General features: G+C 32.9%; 1 protein-coding gene across 10 annotated transcripts in view; it reads left to right on the top strand.

Moving 5' to 3' along the window:
• Positions 1 to 21,583, top strand: part of DCP1B (decapping mRNA 1B) — a 74,061-nt gene that overhangs the window by 19,134 nt on the left and 33,344 nt on the right. For all 10 annotated transcript variants that reach the window (XR_012482496.1, XR_012482495.1, XR_012482494.1 and 7 more), the window contains exon 3: positions 5,139 to 5,266. Coding sequence is in view for 7 of the 10 variants with exons in the window: in XM_074269392.1 (XP_074125493.1) it covers positions 5,139 to 5,266 (128 nt within the window). In the remaining 3 variants the exon portion in view is untranslated. The remainder of the gene's footprint in view (positions 1 to 5,138; positions 5,267 to 21,583) is intronic.

Here is a 21,583-nt window from a genome sequence, read left to right as displayed (position 1 = left end):
GAATCTGCAATTATAGAATCCATTAATAATGAAGATAATTGTATATATCTCTACTGTCCAACTAATAATTATATGCATTAAAAAATCTTTCACAAAAAATATAGAAACTAACATGTCAGACATCTTTTCTTAATACTTCTTCCTCTACTGTGTCAAATAAAGATGTGACTTTTCTCTAGCCAAAAACCTCTGGGTGTGTGTGTGTGTTCGTCTCTCTCTCTCTCATCTCTCTCTCTCTCTCTCTCTCTCTCTCTCTCTCTCTTCTTCTCTTTTTATACACACACACACACACACACACACACACCCTTCCTTAACTCCATTCCTCCTGTCTTTGCAGGTTGCCTGTAGTACTATCCATATTCCATCTGTAATCTTTAATCTCTCTATCTACTGGCTCCTTCCTTGTTCCCTTACCCATTCTTCAGAGATTCTCTGTTGTTCCTCTCATACTCATTAGCCATCATCCTATCTCTCTTCATCTCATATATATTCTTTGAGGAAGTCATCTACACTTGGTGTCTGTTTCCTCTCTACTCACTCTTTTCTAAACTCTTTACCATCTTGTTTCTGACTTTACTATTCAATTGGAAATGCATTTTCCAAAGCTACTTAAAATCTATTAATCATAAAATCTAAGGAACTTATCTCATATTTTACTGTTCTGCAACATTTAACAACATTGAACATCACCTCCTGTATACCTCTCTTCCCTAATTTAGGTTTTTCTGACTCCTAATTGTTCTTCATCATAACTTTCATTCTCTATATCCCTTGAATTCTCTCCTAGATCATCACTCTTACACTGACTACATTCTCTTCTCTTTTCAGTCTCTATCTTGGTAAATCACTTCAGCACTATACAATCATCATTACACTTCATGCTGACTTAAAGTCAGTCCTTTTTCTTTTGTCAAATCAGTTTGCTCAGTCCTACTTTCCATAGCAACTATTCCAAACCTTTCCCCTTTTCTTCCCTCAAACATTCTACATCATTTCCACTCACCCTTTTACCTTAGGATCTTCCTCATACATTACCAAAAAGAAAAAAAAATACTGATCCCATATTTTGAGGACTCTCATTTCTCTCTTCTGCATCACTATCATTCAGACATCTCTAAATCTCCACTATCTCCTCTTTCAATCCAGTCTTAGGTTGAGGTTGGGTTTTTTTCCTACCAAGTAAAACAAACAAGGCAAATCCTTTTGCATGAGTTGTTGATCTCATCCTATCCTAACCTTTCCAGCAAATTGCCTCTATCATTATTCCCCTATTCCTATCATTATTCTATCTTTATTTACTGGCTCCTTCACATGCCAATATGTTCCCCATCCTTAAAAAAAAGTTATTGGTCCAAACATTCCACAGGCTATAGTCCTATATCTTTTTCTCTTTGTTGTAGCTCAACTCCTTGAGAAAAAAATCTTTGAGTCATCTTTATTTCCTCCCTTTTACTCTCTTCTATGGCCTCTGTTTACATAGCTTCTGGCGTCATTGTTCAACTGTATTGACCAATTATATATTTTTCTCCAGTTATCTCTTAATTGCCAAATAAGAAAGAAGAAAATGACACAAATATACAAAAACATTTATAGCTGTTATAAATGTAATATGTCAAAGAGTTAGAAACCAAGGAAGTATCTTTCAGTTGAGGAATGGCTGAACAGATTCTGAGGTGTGATTGTAATGAATTACTATTATGCCATAAGACATTATAAAAAGGATGATTTCATAGATATCTGGGAAGGCTTGTATGAATTGATGCAAAGCAAAGTATATAGAGCAAGATGAAAAATATATACGGTAACACAATTTTGTAAAGGTGAATAACTTTGAGGATTAGTGTCATTTCTATCCATAATTCCAGAGGATTGGTGATGAAGCATGCTACTCACTTCCTGAGAGAGAAGTAATGAACTCATGGCCAGTATGTGCATCAGTTTTGCTCCACCATGAAATGTTGTTATAAGATTTTTTTTTCTTTTGAGGTGTGGAAAATGGAAGGAAAGAATATGTGTTTAAGTAAAAAAAAAAAAAATTTAAGTGTTTAAGATACCTTCTAAAGAGAAAACATTCTGCTATTTTTCAAATGCCTGAAGAAATCAAATTCTAGCTCTTATGGAGGGGAGCTAATTTAATTCTTTAAGTTTTTTCTTACTCTTTGTTATTTCATTTTGTGATTTTTTTTCTCATAATGCAAAATATGTAGAAATACCCATTAGTAAAGTTGATGTCTCTAGAAAACTGAGGTCAGTTTACATCATTATTAAAATGAGAGCCTTTTGGGGCAAAGTGTATAATGATATAAATGCTATATTTTTTTTCTTAGATAAGATAGAATTGTTAGAGGTGTTTTTTCAAATATTAAGCTAATGGCTCATTTGTTAGTAACAAAACCTCCTTAGCTAATAATTTTGTAGAATTTGATATCATGGCTAATTTCTATTATTTCAGTTTCACACTATAATCATAAGGTGTTTTTACTTGTAACCAAAAGGTCCACATGGAATCCCAACTAGGGATAGAAAAATGAATATATAGTTATATACAGTTGTTAAAGCTTGAGTTCTGTTTAATTTGAATCTCTTCTTAAAATTAAATACCTTTGAGGGCAGGTAGGTGGCGCAGTGGATAGAGCACCAGCCCTGAATTCAGGAGGGCCAGGGTTCAAATCTGGTCTCAGACACTTAACACTTCCTAGCTGTGTGACCTTGGGCAAGTCACTTAACCCCAGCCTCAGGAAAAAAAATAAATAAATAAAATTAAATACCTTTGATTACAGGAGAAAAACTTGTATAATCACCTTTTCAAGCAATTTAGATTTCCCTTTATTTTACATTGTGGGGAATTTATTTCCTAAAGATATTTGGATTAAATTATTTATATTTAAATTTTATAATGCCTGTTGGCAAGCTCAGTAACTTCTTGTATATCTTTCCTCAAAGAAATTTCACATCTTCCAATTTTAATCAAGCACTTAAGTGAAACCGTTATGGTAACAAACCAACTTACAGACAACTTAATTTAGTGATTATTATCTTCAAGATGCTATGCTAAGCATTCTTGAGGTACAAAAAAAGACAGTGTATTTAAGAAGCAACTCTTGTTTGTGATCTTAACTATTTTGTGATCTTACTGATATGGGTATTCCTTTGTACTCCAAATGATTCCTACATATCTGCATGTCAGTGTCCTTCCATATGTTCACTAGCAGATAATGTGTTGAGAACTATCCATATTCTAACATTATGAGGATAATAATGAGTTCATAGGTTATCTTTTGGTTTTCTCTCATTTTCACCTTTCCCAGTCAGTGTTCTTTTTCTTTAAAACATTTTCATGACATTTTAATTCTATTTTCCCCTTATAATGCTCAGCTTACTCATAGCTACTATGCTTCTTTCTGTTACTCTTTGAATGTTATTCGATTTCATTTTGGTAATTGTGGCATTTCATAAGTCAGTGCTGTATAACAGTATTGAAGGTATGGGTATTAAAAATATGAACCAGTTCTTGAAAAGCAGTTCATCCTTTTCTCTACTTCCTCTTTAATTCCGAGCCCAATTTGTTTTCTATTTGCAATGATTGTATAGTAAATACACATATACGCATATTGAGAGACAAGACATATGCTATAAATTGTAATTCCAACTGCATTTCATAATCTGAACAATAGACATTTGCAGCTTGATTAGTGCAAATGAAAAATCCCCTCTATAGATTACATGTATTTGAATTTGCACTACTTGAAGTTATAATTATATAATTATAATATATAATTATATATAACTACAGCAGTTGATTTCAGTTCAATGGAAATATACAGTGTGAATTCAAATAATGCAATCATTTCAGAGGAATTCTTGATTTGCACTAATCAGGACCTGCCGGTTTTCAGCTACTTGGTTATTCCTGTGTGTAGATAGTTAACTTAAACTTTTTTGAATGGTTTTTGAGTTTGTCCAGGATTTTTTGAGTGTTTTATTTGCAAAATATTATCTGGAATCACTTTTACTTGGCCTCTGTACTAGATCACCCCAATCACTTCGGGACTTTGATGTTTTAATGAACATATAACTCCCTTATTTATACTTGAAGATCAGAAGGTTATTATTAAGTAAGGATATTTTTGTTGTGTTGTTATAAGGAATCTTGTATAAAATTGCCATGTGCTTAAGAGAAGCCTCATAGCAAAAGTAAGCACAGTAAAATCTGGTATTTCCTATATCTTTCAGTCAGCCTTGTATAGATAAAATAGTTTATTGTAAAATATTACATAAGAAAACTTTTTTGCTCCTTTCTCACATCTTTGTCAATTATGCCCTCAAATTTATCCATAGATAATAAAATTCTCCCTTTCTATTATGAATTTAACAAACATTAGCATTTCATATAGAGGGACAGAAAAGAGGATTATATGTGAAACTGTGTGAGGATTATTTTCATAAAAATTTTATATTGCTGGGAAAATTGTAGAACATACACATATAAAATTATGTGAGATTATTTTCAAGGGAAAGTATTAACTAACAAATGAATGACATAAAAATAAGCACTGTATTCCAGATGTATTAGGTCTTAAACACCAAGAATTAAGAAATGTCACTTTATATCTGGTCAAAGAAATATTGTTAAAGGAAAAATTTACCTTGGCATCCATGGACCTCTTGGGGTCTAGTGGATAGATTTTAATGGTCTTTACAGTTGAATGGAGAAAGTTATATATTTTTTTCAAAATAATTGATATTCTTTGTAATCTTATATATGTTATTTTATGCATTTAAAAACAATTCTGAGAAGGGGTCCATAGACTTCACCAGATAGTCAAAGGCTCCATACACAAAAGTTAAGAACACTTGATCTATGTTTTTGTTTGTTTTTGCAAGGCAATTGAAGTTGTGACTTGCCCAAGGTCACACAGCTAGTAAGTCAAGTGTGTGAGGCTGGATTGAAACTAAAGTCCTCCTGAGGCAATTGGGGTTAAGTGACTTGCCCAGGGTCACACAGCTAGAAGGTTTTAAGTGTCTAAGACCAGATTTGAACTCAGGTCCTTTTGAGCACCAACTGGTGCTCTATCCACTGCACCATCTAGCTACCCTATAATAACTTTAGAACAACTTTTTCTTCTGATGATTTTCAGATCAGCCTCTCCCAAGCATGGATTCACCATTATGAATAGGCTGAGCATGGAAAACAGGACTGAACCCATCACAAAAGACCTGGATTTCCAACTTCAGGATCCTTTTCTTCTATACAGGAATGCCAGATGTGAGTAATAATCTAAATATTTTAGGGAATTGTTTCTTCTGACATCAAAATGTGTGTTTTAAATCATACTATGAATAACTTTGTTGCTTTATGTCAGCATTAATTAGCTCAAGAAATGCGTACCTGTTTTTTTTTTCCTCATCTTTATAGATCATTATTAGGATGTTATACAAATGTATAAAGGATATTCTCAATGAAAATATCAGTTGGAAACAGGTAGCCTTTAATAAACATTTTTCCATAGCAAGACACATCCTTACTTACAACTATATAGACCACATTGTGTTTATCAATTATAAAATAATTTAATAAAGTATATTTTTAAAAAGCATTTGACAAAAGTTCTCTAACAAAGGAATCTGTCGTGCATATGTTAAAATCATACAAGATTTGTGACAAGGACAATCACAAAGATTCATTAAATCTTATTCCTAGCCTCACTTCCTTATTCTCTCACATACCCTCATTTCTAATCATTTATTAAGACTTGATAATTCTATATCTTCAGTATCTCCCATACCTTCTCGCTTCTTTCTGCTCATACAACCATCACTCTAATCAGCTTTTCATCACTTCCTATCATTACCTATTGTGGTAGCATCCTGGTTGAGCTTTCTCTTATTCTCTCCCAAATCCATCTTCCACGCAGCTTCTAAATTGATAATCTTAGGTACTGGTCTAACTTCTTATAGTAGACTTAATTCAGGGAATAACTTCTTCCTTGAAAGAATATCTAAGAAGACAGTTTAAATATTATGATGTAAGTTTCCTGCAATCATATCACTTTATCCTGTGATGCTGTTGGAGATCTAATTAGCTTAATCTAGTCTAGGCCAGATTGATTCTTGCTTATGAAACAGAACTACTCATAGTTATAACAGAAAATGGAGTTAATAGTTTTTAGCAAGTGATACTCTGTGTTGATGTATCACTACCAAGCATTACTACATTGATAGAATGCTGTCTTTGGAACATATAGGAAGTGAAAAAACAAAATCAAAAGGGTTTTTTGTTTCTTTTAATAATTAAGAATTTTTTTAACACTATCATACTATCAAAGCAGATTTAATTAACTGCATAAATCTGGTCAAATTTTAGTTCAGATAATTATCTCCTACCTACCCAAAAAAATCTTTCTTTCTTTTTTTTTTTTTTTCTGTTCTCAATATATTCTTGTATTCCTTCTAACAAGCTATCTTTGACCATTGGGCAGCTCAGAAGAAAAATTATAAATCAGTAGCCAAGCCATTTACAAAGAAATATATGGACATGTATATGTATGTGACACAAACACACATATGTTATACTCATTTATATGTTATTTATAAATCTTTATATGCTTAATAAGTTTACAAGTAGTTTTTTTAACCTAATAGCCAATAATTTTTTTTTTAACTATCCTTCATCCTTAAGCCCAGGCTCTTGCCTTTTTTTTTTTTAACTACATGCCATTGAGTACCTGAAAGTATAGTATTACTTACACTATATCACTTTAATAATAAATTTGCTAGTCCAAAAATTGTTTCTATTTGGCTTTATAATTTTTCTATTTCTATATAGAATCAGTGTGGTATAGTGAATAGAGATATAACCTTGAAGCCAGGGTTCAAACTCTGCCTCTGTCATAAATAGGTTATGGGTCTCTCAGAAAGTCACTTAACCTCTCTTTGTTCCCAAACTACTAAGACATTAAATTTCAGAGAAGGTATTGACCTTCTGGGAGTTTCCTTACTTATAATTCTCTATATTCATCTACAGATCTAGGCCCTATTCCTAGATATTTATGGATTTATCCCTTATTGTTGCTTGATATATGACTTGGTACTTTAGAAGTAATGTCATCATATTGTAGACTTGACTCGGAAACAATCTAAATACAGCTTTCCTTAGAGTATCCTTTGCTTAGAATTCTGTTCTGTTCCCCACTACATGCCGACGTAGTACCACTTCATAAATAAATACAAAGCAACAACATGAACTGAGCTGTCTAGTTTACCCTTCAACTTGATAGTGGAGTTGATTAAAGTGTTTTGGCTTTAAAGACCTTCTGTTGGCCTGCATGCTACATGGAGGAATAAAAATAAAAAGATCTCAAAATTTTTCAGGACAGGATTTTGTCATCTACCCTGATTAGTCATATTAGAAAAAAAAATTTGAGACTATAGTATAATCTGCTGCAGATAATTGAGAATTTATTGCTTTTTTTCTAGGTTGCTTAGTGTTACTATAAAGACAACAAAAGTGAATAGTGACTACAAATGCCTGGCTTAAACATTTTCCCTAGGAATATTTTTCTTACTAGATAGGATCTGCACCATTGAATAGAAGTCATTTAAGTGTCTTTACTTGAATTCCTGAGAAATAAGGAAAAAGGAGATTAGCATTTCAAATTTAGTACAAATCTTGAAGGAATATACTAAAGATTTGCTAATTATTTTTAGTCTTCCTCTTTTTCTTTAAAAAAATCTTTCTCTTGGAGAAAGAAAGGAAGGGATAGAGAGGTTCTTCCCCTAACTATAGTCTTAGGAATACTGTTGTGTTGGATTTCCACTATAAATTTCAGGGACTGTTTGGGCTGGATTTTGCATTCTTCCCACAGTTCCTTGGATTGTGCCTATGGAGTTTCACTGGACCATGCTTAGAGCTTCCTGTAGCTGCTTTCCCTAGGAGTCTTAACGCTGGCCTCAGGCTCTATTTCCCTAGAGCACTTGCCTAGAATTTGAAATGCCCCAAGGATTTTGAGAAATCATCATGCCCTCTCTAGCTGAGCAGAAAGTGCCATACTGAGTCTACTCAGAAAGTTACTCTTCTGCTAGCTCCACTCAAAGAAGATTCAGACTGGGCTAGGCTGGGCTCAGACAGGGATTACTCTGAAGGTCTCTAGTTTCTATAGTATGTTCTGCCTTCTGCACTTAGCTATCTGCCTACCTAGTTATATCTCTCATAAGATTTCTTTAGGATTCTGGAGTATCCTTTCTTAATTTCTATATTGGATAGAAAAGTCTAGATTTGATTATGAGTTGCACATCTCTAATCCCCAGAATGTTTTTAGAGAATCTAAGATTCACAGTCTCTCTAGGACTACTTTGGCCATATCCCAGAAGTTTTGGTATATTGTTTCCTTTCCATTTTCTTTGATGAATTTTTCTGTTTCTATGGTTTGTTCTTTGATTCACAAATTTAATTTTTAATTCTGTATTCAAAGACCCGTCATTGAATATAATTTCATTGGGTGTGGTCAGTAAAGTATGGTTTAACATTTCTGCTAATATAAATTTTTGTTAGGTTTTATTTGGTTCTAATATACAATCAGCTTTTGTAAATGTGTCACATAGTAATGAAAAATATACATCTTCATTTCTGTTCCCATTCAGTAATTGTTAGAGAGCTATCATATCTAACTCTTTTCTTGTTTTTATCTTATTTTTTAGATTTATCTCTCTAAAAGAGGTCCATTCAAATTTCTAACTTTCACATTGTCTACTTTTTCTGTCATTTTTTTCTTTTAGTACATTAATTGCTATTCCATTTAACACATTTATATTTTGTATTGATATTATTTTATTGCATATGGTGCCTTTAAATATAATGTAATTTGTCAATATGATTTATCTCAATCTTGTTTAGTTTTCCTGGTTCTTGTCTCAAATCATGGTTACTATTTCTGCTTGAAATATTATATATTCTGCTCCTTCTCTCTTTTAATACTGTTTAATTCAAGGGCTGTTTCTTATAAGTATTATATTGATTGATTTGACTTTCTTAATCCAATCTACTGCCTGCTCTCATTATATAGATGATTTCATTCCTTTAACATTTATTTCCTTCCATTCTTTTCTCATACCCCTATCTCTTCCCTTCTTCCTACCCTCCTTTTTACAAAGAAAGTAATTAGAGAAGAATTTCTTCCAATACTAGTTTTCTGTAACTGAAGCAGTCTCCTTTTTACCCCTTTGTTCTTCCCTGCCTCTAATCTCTGATCAACAATATTTAACTTTTTTTCTTTCCTTTTAATTTGCTCTTTTTGGGTCAGATGACCAAATAAGATGGAGAACTAGACATGTTCTGTGATCCTCACAACTTCTCAAACATGTCCAAAATAGGAATTATGCACAAGAAATAAAACAATTTCTCTATGATCTAGGACACCAAGAACCTCTACTGAGGTAAAAACTTAATGAACTAATCTCAGAATATGTAATCCTTAAACCCTAACATGCTTGTTCATTACCCTCTCCCCCATCACCCATCATACTTTGATAGGTTATACAGGCTAACTCACAGGCTTGCAACAGAACTTAACTCAACCCCATCTTCCTCTCAGTGCCTCAAAAAACTAAAAGGCAGAAACTTATTCTGATTAGGTTATCAATGAATTCAGCAAAAAGAACTGAGAAACAGAAGCAGAGAAAACCAGGATAGGATGTTTTTGTGTTTAACCATTCACTGAAACTTAGAAAAGGACCCAGAATTCAGCTGACTTGAATTCTGTCCCACAGAAGTCACTTGGGTCAGTGGTTGAAGCTATGGAAACATGAATTATGCAGACCTTCAAAAAGAGGGTGAAACTATTGTAAATTCTAGTCTCCAGGGAAATCATAATCAAATTGGGAGGAGGAGTTAAGTTGAATGAAAAAAAGACAATTTACCAAAGCCTCAAGAAGAAAAAGCTCAGTTGAAGACTTTGAACATAGCAGATACACTGATAGGAAAGATTTTAATAACATAAAAGCAAATGGCATCCAGATGAAGTAGAGTCCAAATATTTATAAATAAATTTTGCAAAGGAAAATGAATTGGGACTTGATGAAGCCGACGACCCTGTGGATTCCCAAGAAAGCAATAAACAACAACATAATGTTCTTACATGGTTTAAACGAGAAATAGAATTGTGAAAATAGGATATATGGCCTATGTGACAAGATATGATTGGCAGAATAGAAAACATGGACTCTATGGTGCTAGGTCTAACTAAGAATAACTCATTGCAAATGCAAATAAACAGAAATGAAGCCTACTCTGGAAGAGGAAAAACACCAAGCAATAACATGATTTCCAGACATATAATACATGTTGATCTTAAAGGCAGGACATACAGAGGCAAGCTTAAGGTTTCTTTGGAGAATATGATCAAGTTAAAAAACCTTTTAATCATATCCGACTTTCCAAAGTGAGTGGCCGTTTTGCTTGTGACAGATTCCATCCAGGTTCTCCCCTCCCTCGGAGCCATCTCCCTTCTCTTCTCCCTACCTATTTCCTCACTGAACAGAATGTATTTTAAGTTCTTTCTTTGTGGCTCGAGTTCCCAGGTTATTTCGTCTCCTTCCTTTGTGTCTTTGTTTTCTCATCCTCTTTGTTTCATTTTAAAAATCATTAAAGCAGAACAAAACCATCCTTCCACTGTCTGATTTACTTTTAATTACTTCTATGACACTTGAAGACATTAGAAGTCTGAGGTATGAGAATACAAACACTTCTTCATGATGTTGTTGTTTAGTCCTTTTTATCATGTCTAACACTTGGTGACCACGTTGGGGGATTTTCTTGGTAAAGAATAGAGCAGTTTGTCATTTCCTTTACAGATGAGGAAACATAGGGCAAACAAGGTGAAGTGACTTAACCGGGGTCACATGGATAAGAAATAATCTGAGGCCAGATTTGAACCAAGATCTTCCTGACTTTTATCATCTGTACCTTCTTTTCATACAGTCCCTTTCTGTTTCTCAAGTTCACTTTGTTAGGTTTCTCTTTCCTCTTGTGTTTGTATTTCAGAATTTCTATCAAATACTTGATATAGTTTAGAGAAAAAAATTCAAAAGAAACAACAACAACCAAAAAAAAACTATAAGAATGTATAAAATACTTGGGAATCTACCTGCCAGGAATTATAGGAAACAGAAATTATGTGAATACAAGTACAAAATACTCTTTATAAAAATAGGTAGACTGAGCCAATATGATAAAAATGTCAGTACTATCTAAATCAATTTACTTAATCATGTACTAATCAGATTAAAATAAAGAAGTAATAAAATTTTTAAAGATGTAATTCACCTGGATGAACAAGAATGGTCAAGAATCTCAAGGGAAACAATAAATAAAATTAAGAAGGAGGCTTAAATTAACAAATTTCAAAGTATATTACAAAGTAGTAAATTTCAAAATGATTTACTACTAACTAATAGTGCTCTGAAAAACAACTATTGAAGAGAAACAACTTGGTGATTTCTCTTTCTTGTAGTACAGCCAGTTACTGAAAGACCTAGGGGGAAAAAAAGTTACCACTTAAGTCTTTGACATTGCTAAATAGTTCATTGTGAAACTTCATAAGATTTTACCAGTGGAAATGATATTTAAGAGGAGGCATTATTATTTGCCTTTCTAAAGCACCTTAAAGGTCATGGATCTTTTTCATTTGACTTGCAGCTAAAAACTTCTGTTGTTTTTCCCATTAGAGTATGAACTTCTTGAAGAAAGGAACTACCTTGTTTTTCTGTATCTCTCAGTCTGCTTACCACAATACTTTAACTTAATAAATATTTAACAAATGTCTTTTTTCATTCATTCATTAATAGATCAATATCTCTCACTATATACCAAGATAAGCTCCAAATTGATATATGAATTAGAAATAGTAACATAAAATTAGAGGAGAAAAACTATTTAACAGAACTATGGATAGGGAAGTGTCTATGACCAAAGAATATAGAGAATCATAAAAGATTTGATTAAATAAAATGTAAAAGTTTGTGTATAGATAAAACCAATTTGTCTATAATTTAAAGGGAAACAGATAACTGGTAATAAAAATCTTTACAGCATATTTCCCTCGTAAAGTTAGCATTTCCATGATATATTTGGAACTGATTCAAATTTATAAGAAGAAAAGCCATTCCTTAACTGATCAAAGGATATGATCAAAAGATATTTGGTCAATATTTGGCAAAAATTACAACCAGACAATTTCAGAGGAAGAAATCCAGCCTGTCAATAGTCAGATAAAACATCTTCCAGATGCCTAATAATTAAAGAAATGCAAATGAAAACAACTAAAGTTTTATGTCATAACTATCATATTGGTAAAATTGACAAAAAAGGAAAATAACAAACATTTGAGGGACTGTGGGGAAAAACGCATACATTAATGCAAAATTGATAGAGCTATAAAATTGTTTTAGCCATTCTGGAAAAAAATTTGGAGCTTTGCCCCCAAAATTACTTAATTGTGAATACTTTCTGACTTAATCATACCACTGCTAGATCTATATCCCAGAGAGCAGCATAGGTACAAAAAATATGTTGGTTCACAGTGCCACTTGAGGTTCCAGATATCCAAAGGCATTCATCTTTGACTTGACACTGCATTTGTCTGAATTTCCCTGGTAAAATCCCATACTTATTTTCTGAAGGTTCCAGTGTTCCCTTGTGGCAATTTGGCAGGATAAAGATATATTTCTTAATCATTATTGGCCTATGGCACTTTTTTGGTCTTTGCTAGCCTAAGAATTAGGCTACTCAGCTGCCATTTAGTTCATCCTGACCAGGAGAGTCCTTAAATTTCTGTCTTTTAAAGCCTAATTCAGAATGCCACATCTTTTTGGAAAACTTCTGGGATATTTTCAGATAATAATAGCCTTCCCTTGGATTTTCTTTAGTACAAAGTAGAAAATAAGAGTATAACATTGGATAGAGAGCCTCAAAGTCAGGAACATCTTCATTCAAATCAACTCTGTCAATTAGATAAGTCTCTTAACCTTTTGTTTTCTTAGGCAGTTCTCTGAAACTTAACTTGAAGAATAATTACTAATCTCTATTGGTAGAGGGAGGGAAGAAGAGAATAAGCATTTACATGGTACCTTTACTATGTATATACAGGTATATAGATGTTATATACCTCTACTGTGCTAAGCATTTTTACAAATATTATGTCATTTGTTCCTTACAATAGTTCTGGGAGACAAATGCTGTTATCTCCATTTTATAGATGAAAAAACTGAGCAGGCAAATGAAGTAAATTTTCCAGGGTAACAAAGCTAGTGTGTTTTTTGAGGCTGAATTTGAACTCAGATCTTTCTAATTACAAACTTAACATTCTGTCCAGTTTGCCACCAACTACCTTTAGAGGACCTTAAACTTAGTTCTAGAAGTGATATTAGAAGGCCAGTCTTCTCATTTAACAGATGAAGAAACTCCATCATGGAGAGTTCAAAAGCCTTAATCAGATCACAGCCCTTAAGTGTTTGAGACATGATTTGAATTGTGGTTGTCCTGACCACTAGTACTATTGCTTTCTCTCCAGCTATGTGAGATAGTTATCAGTATGTGTCAGCAGGACCCAAACTCAAAACTTTGTACTATTTTTCATTCAGTCTGTCAGATTGAGTTGGCTTCATTTACTAGACTACTGCCCAAAAAAAATAGTTAAGTTCTTAGAAATTTTTAGTGATCATGTGTTCATAATTTACTACAGTATTTTAGGAAATTACTATGCCAGATGATTGAGCACTTGACTTAATTTTCTGACTTAAATGCTAGAAAGTCTAATTTTCATTTGAGCAAATTTCTTAAAAGGAGCACACTTTTATTATTTGAGTATCTGGCCATTTTGTAGTTTGAGACTATATGACATTGGCCAACCATATGTAAATATATATGTTTACATGTTAATGTTAATTTTCTTCTATCTAGATTAATTAAGGTTATGAAACTTATAATGTCAATTGCTGAAGATGAAGTAGTAGAGAAATTCTCAGTTCAGAGTTCAGAGAGAATTCGCGCTGCTGACATAAGACCCAAAAGGAACTGGCTAAGTTGCAGAGGCAGTGGGGCAGGGACACTGCTGTCTGCAGATACTTGCAGGAGGGTGGAGTTTTTGGTTTGGGGTTCCAGGTCAGAGGGGAGAGCTGAAGTGAAGTTTAAAGGCACCATCCCTCCCACTCCAAGATTAGAGGTGCCTATATAAGTTCTTTAAAATTAAATAATAATAATAATAATAAACAGATCAAAAAATAAAAAAAAAGAACCCAATCAAAAACTTACTATGGGAATTGGGAAGACTAGTTCATCTTCAGAGGAGGATAATGAATTGAAAGAAAGCTTCTTCTATCCCATAGAATAAGGTTAAATGGCTCCCTGCCCAGAGAGAACTTATAGAAGAACTCAGAAAAGATTTTAAAAAACAAAAACCATCCAAGAAAAGCAAGAGGATAAAAAAAAAAAGTTAACCAAGTAGAAAAGGAGATAGAGCCTTAAAGGACAAAATAATTCTTTGAAAATTAGAATTGGGTTATGAAAATAATGGAATATTATTACACCAGTAATTGGGTAGCTCAAAAGAAATATTAGGACAGAGTTGAGTATGATCTGATTCTAAAAAGCAGTATTATTTAGGAAAGGATAAAAATAGTAACAAATGAGGTGAAGAGGAGGGACCAATAAAAAATTGATGAATAAGCTGATTTTAGAAAGGCTTGGAAAGATTTATATGAACTGTTGCTGAGAGAAATAAGCAGAACCAGGAATACATTGTACACAGATTGTGCAACTATGAAACTATGCAACTATGAAAGACTTCGTTGTTCTCAGTGGTTCAGTGATCCAAGGCAATCCCAATAAACTTTGGATAGAAAATGCCATCTGCATCCAAAAAGAGAACTATGGAAATCGAATGCAAATCAAAATATGTTATGTTCACTTTTTTTTTCCTCTCATAGTTTTCCCTTTTGATTTTTTCTTCCAATATTATTCATAAAGAAATGTGTATTTAAAAAGTTAATATGCATATATAACTAGAAAAAAAACAATTAATTAAAAAAAAAAAGAAAATAAAATTAGAATTGGACAAAGGAAAGCCAGTGAAGGTATGACACCAAGAAATAATAAAACAGAATATAAAGAACAAGGAAAAATAACAGATTTAGAGAACAGATCAAGAAAATATATAAGAATAATTTTGCTACCTGAAAGCTGTGACCAAAAAAAGAACCTTGACACAATAATACAAGAACTAATCCAGAATAATTGTCCTGGTAGGGAAGTAGAAATAGAAAAAATCCACTGATCACTGTCTCAAGAGATCCTTTGTGGAAAGCACATAGGAATATTATTTTAGAATTCTTAGATCAAAAAGAAAATTTTGCAAGAAACAAAAAATTCACATATGTTGGAGCTATAATTAGAATTGTATAGAATTTATCAGCAGCCACAATAAAGGCCACAGGTCCTGGAATAACATATACCAGCAATCAAAATAATTAGATCTGCAACCAAAAATATATCCAGCAAAATTATCCAAAATATTGAACAAAAAATAAAACCTGGACATTCAGTAAACTTGCAGATTTTCAGGACTTTCATCTCAAGGAAACCTTATCTTAACAGAAAATTCAGCATATAATTTCAAAGAACTCAACATGGACAAATCGTTTATATGTTGTGCATGGAAATGTATACCACATATTTAAGATTGACACCAGTAATTGGGTAGCTCAAAAGAAATATTAGGACAGAGTTGAGTATGATCTGATTCTAAAAAGCAGTATTATTTAGGAAAGGATAAAAATAGTAACAAATGAGGTGAAGAGGAGGGACCAATACAGAGGTAGGGGAAGAGAGCTCATAGTTCTGAAAACCTACTTGCATCAGGAATAGGTTAAATAGGGAATACTACATTTATAAATTATGAAGGGTATAGCACCCTCCAAAATCTATAGGGCAATAAAGGGGGAGAAGACCAAGGATAAATGGGTAAGGGATAAAGAGTGAAAGAAAAGAATGGGGGAAGAAGACAAGGGAGGGATCCATGAGTGAGGGGGGAGATTAATAGCAAGTCAAGTTAAGGAGCAGAATTAATGTAAAATAGTAGGGAGAGGAAATAAGAGATATACACAAACACTATAACAAAGATAAGTAATTATTAGGGAAAAAAGTTGGGCTAGTAATCATGGATTTTAGACAAAGTCAAACAAAGATTCAATCAAGAGAAAATCTACCTCATATATCAACCATATTAGTATTGTTTTAGGTGCATGTTTACATATGAGTAAATGTGTGCACATATATGTATCTAAGTATATCTTAGGTATACATGCAGCTCTATGTATATATATATATATATATATATATATATATGTATAAATATGTATGTGTGTGCAGTTATATATGTCTGTGTGTGTATGTGTGTGTGTGTGTGTGTATCTGTGCTTAACTATAGCCTGCTTTGGGGAAGTTGGAGAGAATGGAAAAGGAAAAAAAGAACAAAGGAATAACCTACAAGGAAGCAAAAAAAAAAAAATGGACACTCTTGAATATAATTTCTTTTGTTATATATGCTTTCTTGAAATGGAAATTTATTGTTATTTATTTTGAAGCTTCTCTGATATTCTTTTGGGTACATGACAATGTTCTGCTTTGGTTTTAATTCAATCAAGAAAGAAATCTAAATTATCTATCAACCATATTAGTATTATTTTAGATGCATGTTTACTTATGGGTAAATGTATGTGCATATATGTATCTGAGTATATCTTAGGTATAAATGCAGCTCTATGTATGTGTGTATATATATAAATATATATATATAGATATATGTATGTGTGTGTGTGTCTCTGGGTGGGTGTGAATGTTTATGTATGTATCAATATGTATGTATGTGGGGGGGTGCATATGCATCTGTGCTTAACTGTAGCCTGCTTTGGGGAGATTGGGGAAAGGGAAAAAAAAGAAAAGTTTTTAAAGTGCACAGCAGAGAACAAAGGAATAACCTACCAAAGAAGCAAAGAAAAAATGGGCACAATTGAATATAGTTTCTTCCGTTACATATGCTTTCTTGAAATGGAAATTTATCATTATATATTTTGAAGCCTCTCTGATATTCTGCTGGGTACATGACAATATTGTTTTGTTTTGTTTTGCTTATTTTAATTTTCCTTTTTTTCTATTCTTTTTTCTTATTTTGTATTCAGTGCAATAAATAAATTTTTAAAAAATTAAATATTAAAAAATTAGGTGTTAGGAAAACCTCATTATTATCAATCTTTTTGCCTACTAACCTATCTATACGAAATCTTAATGAGAGGCATCTATATATGAATTGAGAGCATCCTTAATAAGGTCTTCAGTCAGGAACAAGCAGCCCTTTGTAGATGATATTTAATAGTAGACACTTTTATAATTTCATTGTTGAAAAAAGATATAAAATATATAATATCCCATTGTATTTATTATTTGTTGACTATGAAACATTCAGTTTAGTATTTTTTTTTCTAGAAGCTGTTCATTTTTTTTTTTAATTTTTTATTTTATTTTATAATTATAACATTTTTTGACAGTACATATGCATGGGTAATTTTTTACAACATTATCCCTTGCACTTACTTCTATTCAGATTTTTTCCCTTCCTCCCCCAACCCCCTCCCCCAGATGGCAAGCAGTCTTATATATGTTAAATATATTACAGTATAATTTAGATACAATATATGTGTGTAGAACCGAATTTTTTGTTGCACAGGAAGAATTGGATTCAGAAGGTAAAAATAACAGTTTACATTCATTTCCCAGTGTTCCTTTTCTGGATGTAGCTGGTTCTGTCCATCATTAATCAATTGGAATTGGATTAGCTCTTCTCTATGTTGAAGAAATCCACTTCCATCAGCATACATCCTCGTACAGTATCATTGTTGAAGTGTATAATGATCTTCTGGTTCTGCTCGTTTCACTCAGCATCAGTTGATGTAAGTCTCTCCAAGCCTCTCTGTATTTCTCCTGTTGGTCATTTCTTATAGAACAATAATATTCCATAACATTCATATACCATAGTTTACCCAACCATTCTCCAATTGATGGACACCCATTCATCTTCCAGCTTCTAGCCACTATGAAAAGGGCTGCCACAAACATTTTGGCACATACAGGACCCTTTCCCTTCTCTAGTAGTTCCTTGGGGTATAAGCCCAGTAGTAGTATGGCTGGGTCAAACGGTATGCACATTTTGATAACTTTTTGGGCATAATTCCAGATTGCTCTCCAGAATGGTTGGATTCTTTCACAACTCCACCAACAATGCATCAGTGTCCCAGTTTTCCCACAGCCCCTCCAACATTCATCGTTATTTGTTCCTGTCATCTTAGCCAATCTGACAGGTGTGTACATTCAGTTTAGTATGACAAAACTCCACCTTACAAGCTCTTTACAAAATTCTCTCATCCATATAGCAAGATAATTCAAAATTCCCTGGAAACTATAACAATAGAAATAACCCTTTTTATTCAACCTGTGATAATAATCATTAGGTAAGGCATAAAACCAGGAGATGTATGCTCCCAAGTTATTCTCAGCTGTGATTGAAGAGGTGAATGGTAGAATCCATGTTAGTGCTAAGCCTGGTACTTGGCACATATTCAGTACTTAATAAATGTTTGTTGATTGAGGCAGGATTCTCAAAGTATTAAGAAATCCTCCAAATACTTCTGTCTGTGAATAACATTGTATTGATTACATTAAACCTTGAGATATTGCAGAGCCTCCTAGAAGAGATTGGTAATGACTCAAAGGAATTTGGCTTGTCCATATACACATTAGGTTTCAGCACATGTCTAAATGGACACCCTGTGGGATGTACAAAATAGTTGATAGTGAGCTAAGCCTAGTGTTGAAAAGAAAGAAGAAAATCACCTAGATTGCTTTTGAAAAATTTCAGAACACTTCCCCCATATTAGCAGAAGCCTAGGTAGTACTGTAGGTAGGCCTGAAATCAGGAAGACTCATCTTTCCAAGTTCAAATGTGGCCTCACCCACTTACTACCCATGTGATCCTGGGCAGGTCATTATTTTTCTCATTTCCTTATCTGTCAAATGAGCTGGAGAAGGAAATGATGAATCACTCCAGTATCTTTGCCAAGAAAATGCCAAAATGGGTTCACAGAGTCAGACAAAACTGAAAAACTACTAAACAACAACATCTTTTCAACACATTTTATTGGTGTTACTCTATGGCAACAAAACTTAGAAAACTACCACCTTTAAAGAAAAAGGTAAATGTCTCCAAGGTGTACCATGTAATCCAAGAAAAGTAGAAGTAAAGTATATAATCCAAGAATTGTATGACAGAAAGAAAAGATGGTATGGACATATAGCAAGTGAATGGCTAGGATACTCCACTGGTACCTTGTAACATTGGGAGAAAATAAAGAAGGCCTTCAATATGTAACATACTGGGTAGGTCTTCTAGATTGAACTTTTGGAAGGACATGAACAGGTAGAGAATGAATGGGTTTGGATAGAATGTGATCTGCATCATTGGAGGAAATTCCTGAATTGATGGGACCACAGATGCATTTGAATATTTGAGCAAAAGCTGTCCCTATAGAAACCTCACTCCTTTCCCATCATTGTAACTCAGTCTTAAATATTTTAATTTTTTAAAAATAAGAAAACTTAAATATTCAAGTCAACAGATTTTTACTTAATTTTTTTCTCATTGTTGTTACTACATTACTATATTAGTTAAACATTTACTAAGCACTTATTAATTCACTTACTGTGAATACAATTTTATTGAAAAAGAAAACTCTGATGCCAAAAATCATAGAATCCTAAGATCATTGATCATGACAGGGAAGCTCCATACACAAACTTAGAAGAAAATGATTGGAAAACATCTACAAGCAAACTTCAAAAAAAAAAAAAAAAAAAAGTGCAGATTGGGTACAAGTCCAATAAGAATTCCTAGAAGAGATTTAAAAAGGAGCAAAAGAAAAAAAAAAAAAATCTTAAGAGCAGTAGAGAAAAAATGGGGAGAAAGAACAAATGCAAAAAAAAAAAATTGAAAACAGAACATTTTAATATAGGACTCAGAAAAAATACTAGCGAAAATAACTCCTTAAAAATCAAAACTGGCAAGATAGAACCTAATGATTCCATGACATCAAGAAACATTAAAACAAAATCAAAGAAGAAGAAAAGAGGAGGAGTCAGCAACAGTGGTGGTGGCGGTGATGATTTGGAAAACATTGAGAAATAATTTAAAATTATTGGACTCCCTGGAAGATGGAAAAACAGTGATGGGAGGCAGGGAAGCAAGGGGAGAAAGAGAGAGAGAAGACAGAGACATTAAATATGTATCAAGAAAACATAAAGGAAAACTGCCCAGATATCTTAGAACCATCCAAATTCTAATATTCCCAGGTCAAGGAGAAAATTCTGTTAAAAAAGAAATAATTCAATTAATATGGAAGCGGGATCATACAAGTTATATCAGTTTCTACTTTAAAGGAGTAGAGAATTTGGAATATGATATTCCAGAAGGCAAAGAAAACTTAGGCATGGTTGGGGAAAGGTAAATAGAAATCAGATTTGCTTGGACTAAAGCATACTGATTTTATCATTTGGAAAGCTATGTGCTTTTGTTTTTTATTATTTTATTTATTTTTAACACATTGCTTTATGTATTATATTGGGAGAGAAAAATCAGCAAAAGGGAAAAAACCCTGGGAAAGATAAAAGAAAAAAAAAAAAAAACCAAGAAGTGAACATAACATGTGTTGATTTACATTCAGTCTCCTTCATTCTTTTTCTGGATGCAGTTGGTATTTTATGTCTAAAATCTATTGGCTCACTGAACCACTGAGAAGCATCAAGTCTTTCATAATTGATCACTGCACATTCTTGCTGATGCTATGTACAATGTCTTCCTGGCTCTGCTCAGCATCAGTTCATAGAAATCTTTCCATGCTTTTTCTAAAATCAACTTATTCATTATTTTTCATAGAACAACAATATCCTATTACCATTATATATCACAACTTTTTCAGCCATTCTCCAACTGATAGGTATCTACTCGTTTCCCAATTCTTTGCTACCACAAAAAGAGCTGCTATACAATCTAGTCTTTGACAAACCCAAAGATACCAACATTAGGGATAAAAATTCATTATTTGGAAAAAACTGTTGGGAAAACTGGAAATTAGTATGGCAGAAATTAGATATGGATCCACACTTAACACCATATACCAAGATAAGATCAAAATGGGTCCATGATTTAGGCATAAAGAATGAGATCATAAATAGATTAGAAGAACAGAGGATAGTCTACCTCTCAGACCTGTGGAGGAGGAAGGAATTTATGACCAGAGGAGAACTAGAGATATTATTGATCACAAAATAGAACATTTTGATTACATCAAACTAAAAAGTTTCTGTACAAACAATACTAATGCAAATAAGATTAGAAGGGAAGTAACAAATTGGGAAAATATTTTTACAGTTAAAGGTTCTGATAAAGGTCTTATTTCCATAATATATAGAGAACTGACCCTAATT

The sequence above is a fragment of the Sminthopsis crassicaudata genome, chromosome 5 (genome assembly GCF_048593235.1).
Source record: "Sminthopsis crassicaudata isolate SCR6 chromosome 5, ASM4859323v1, whole genome shotgun sequence".
NCBI classification, from domain to species: Eukaryota; Metazoa; Chordata; class Mammalia; order Dasyuromorphia; family Dasyuridae; genus Sminthopsis; species Sminthopsis crassicaudata.
Note: the sequence above shows the minus strand (reverse complement) of the source record. Positions and strands in the feature narration are given on the sequence as shown.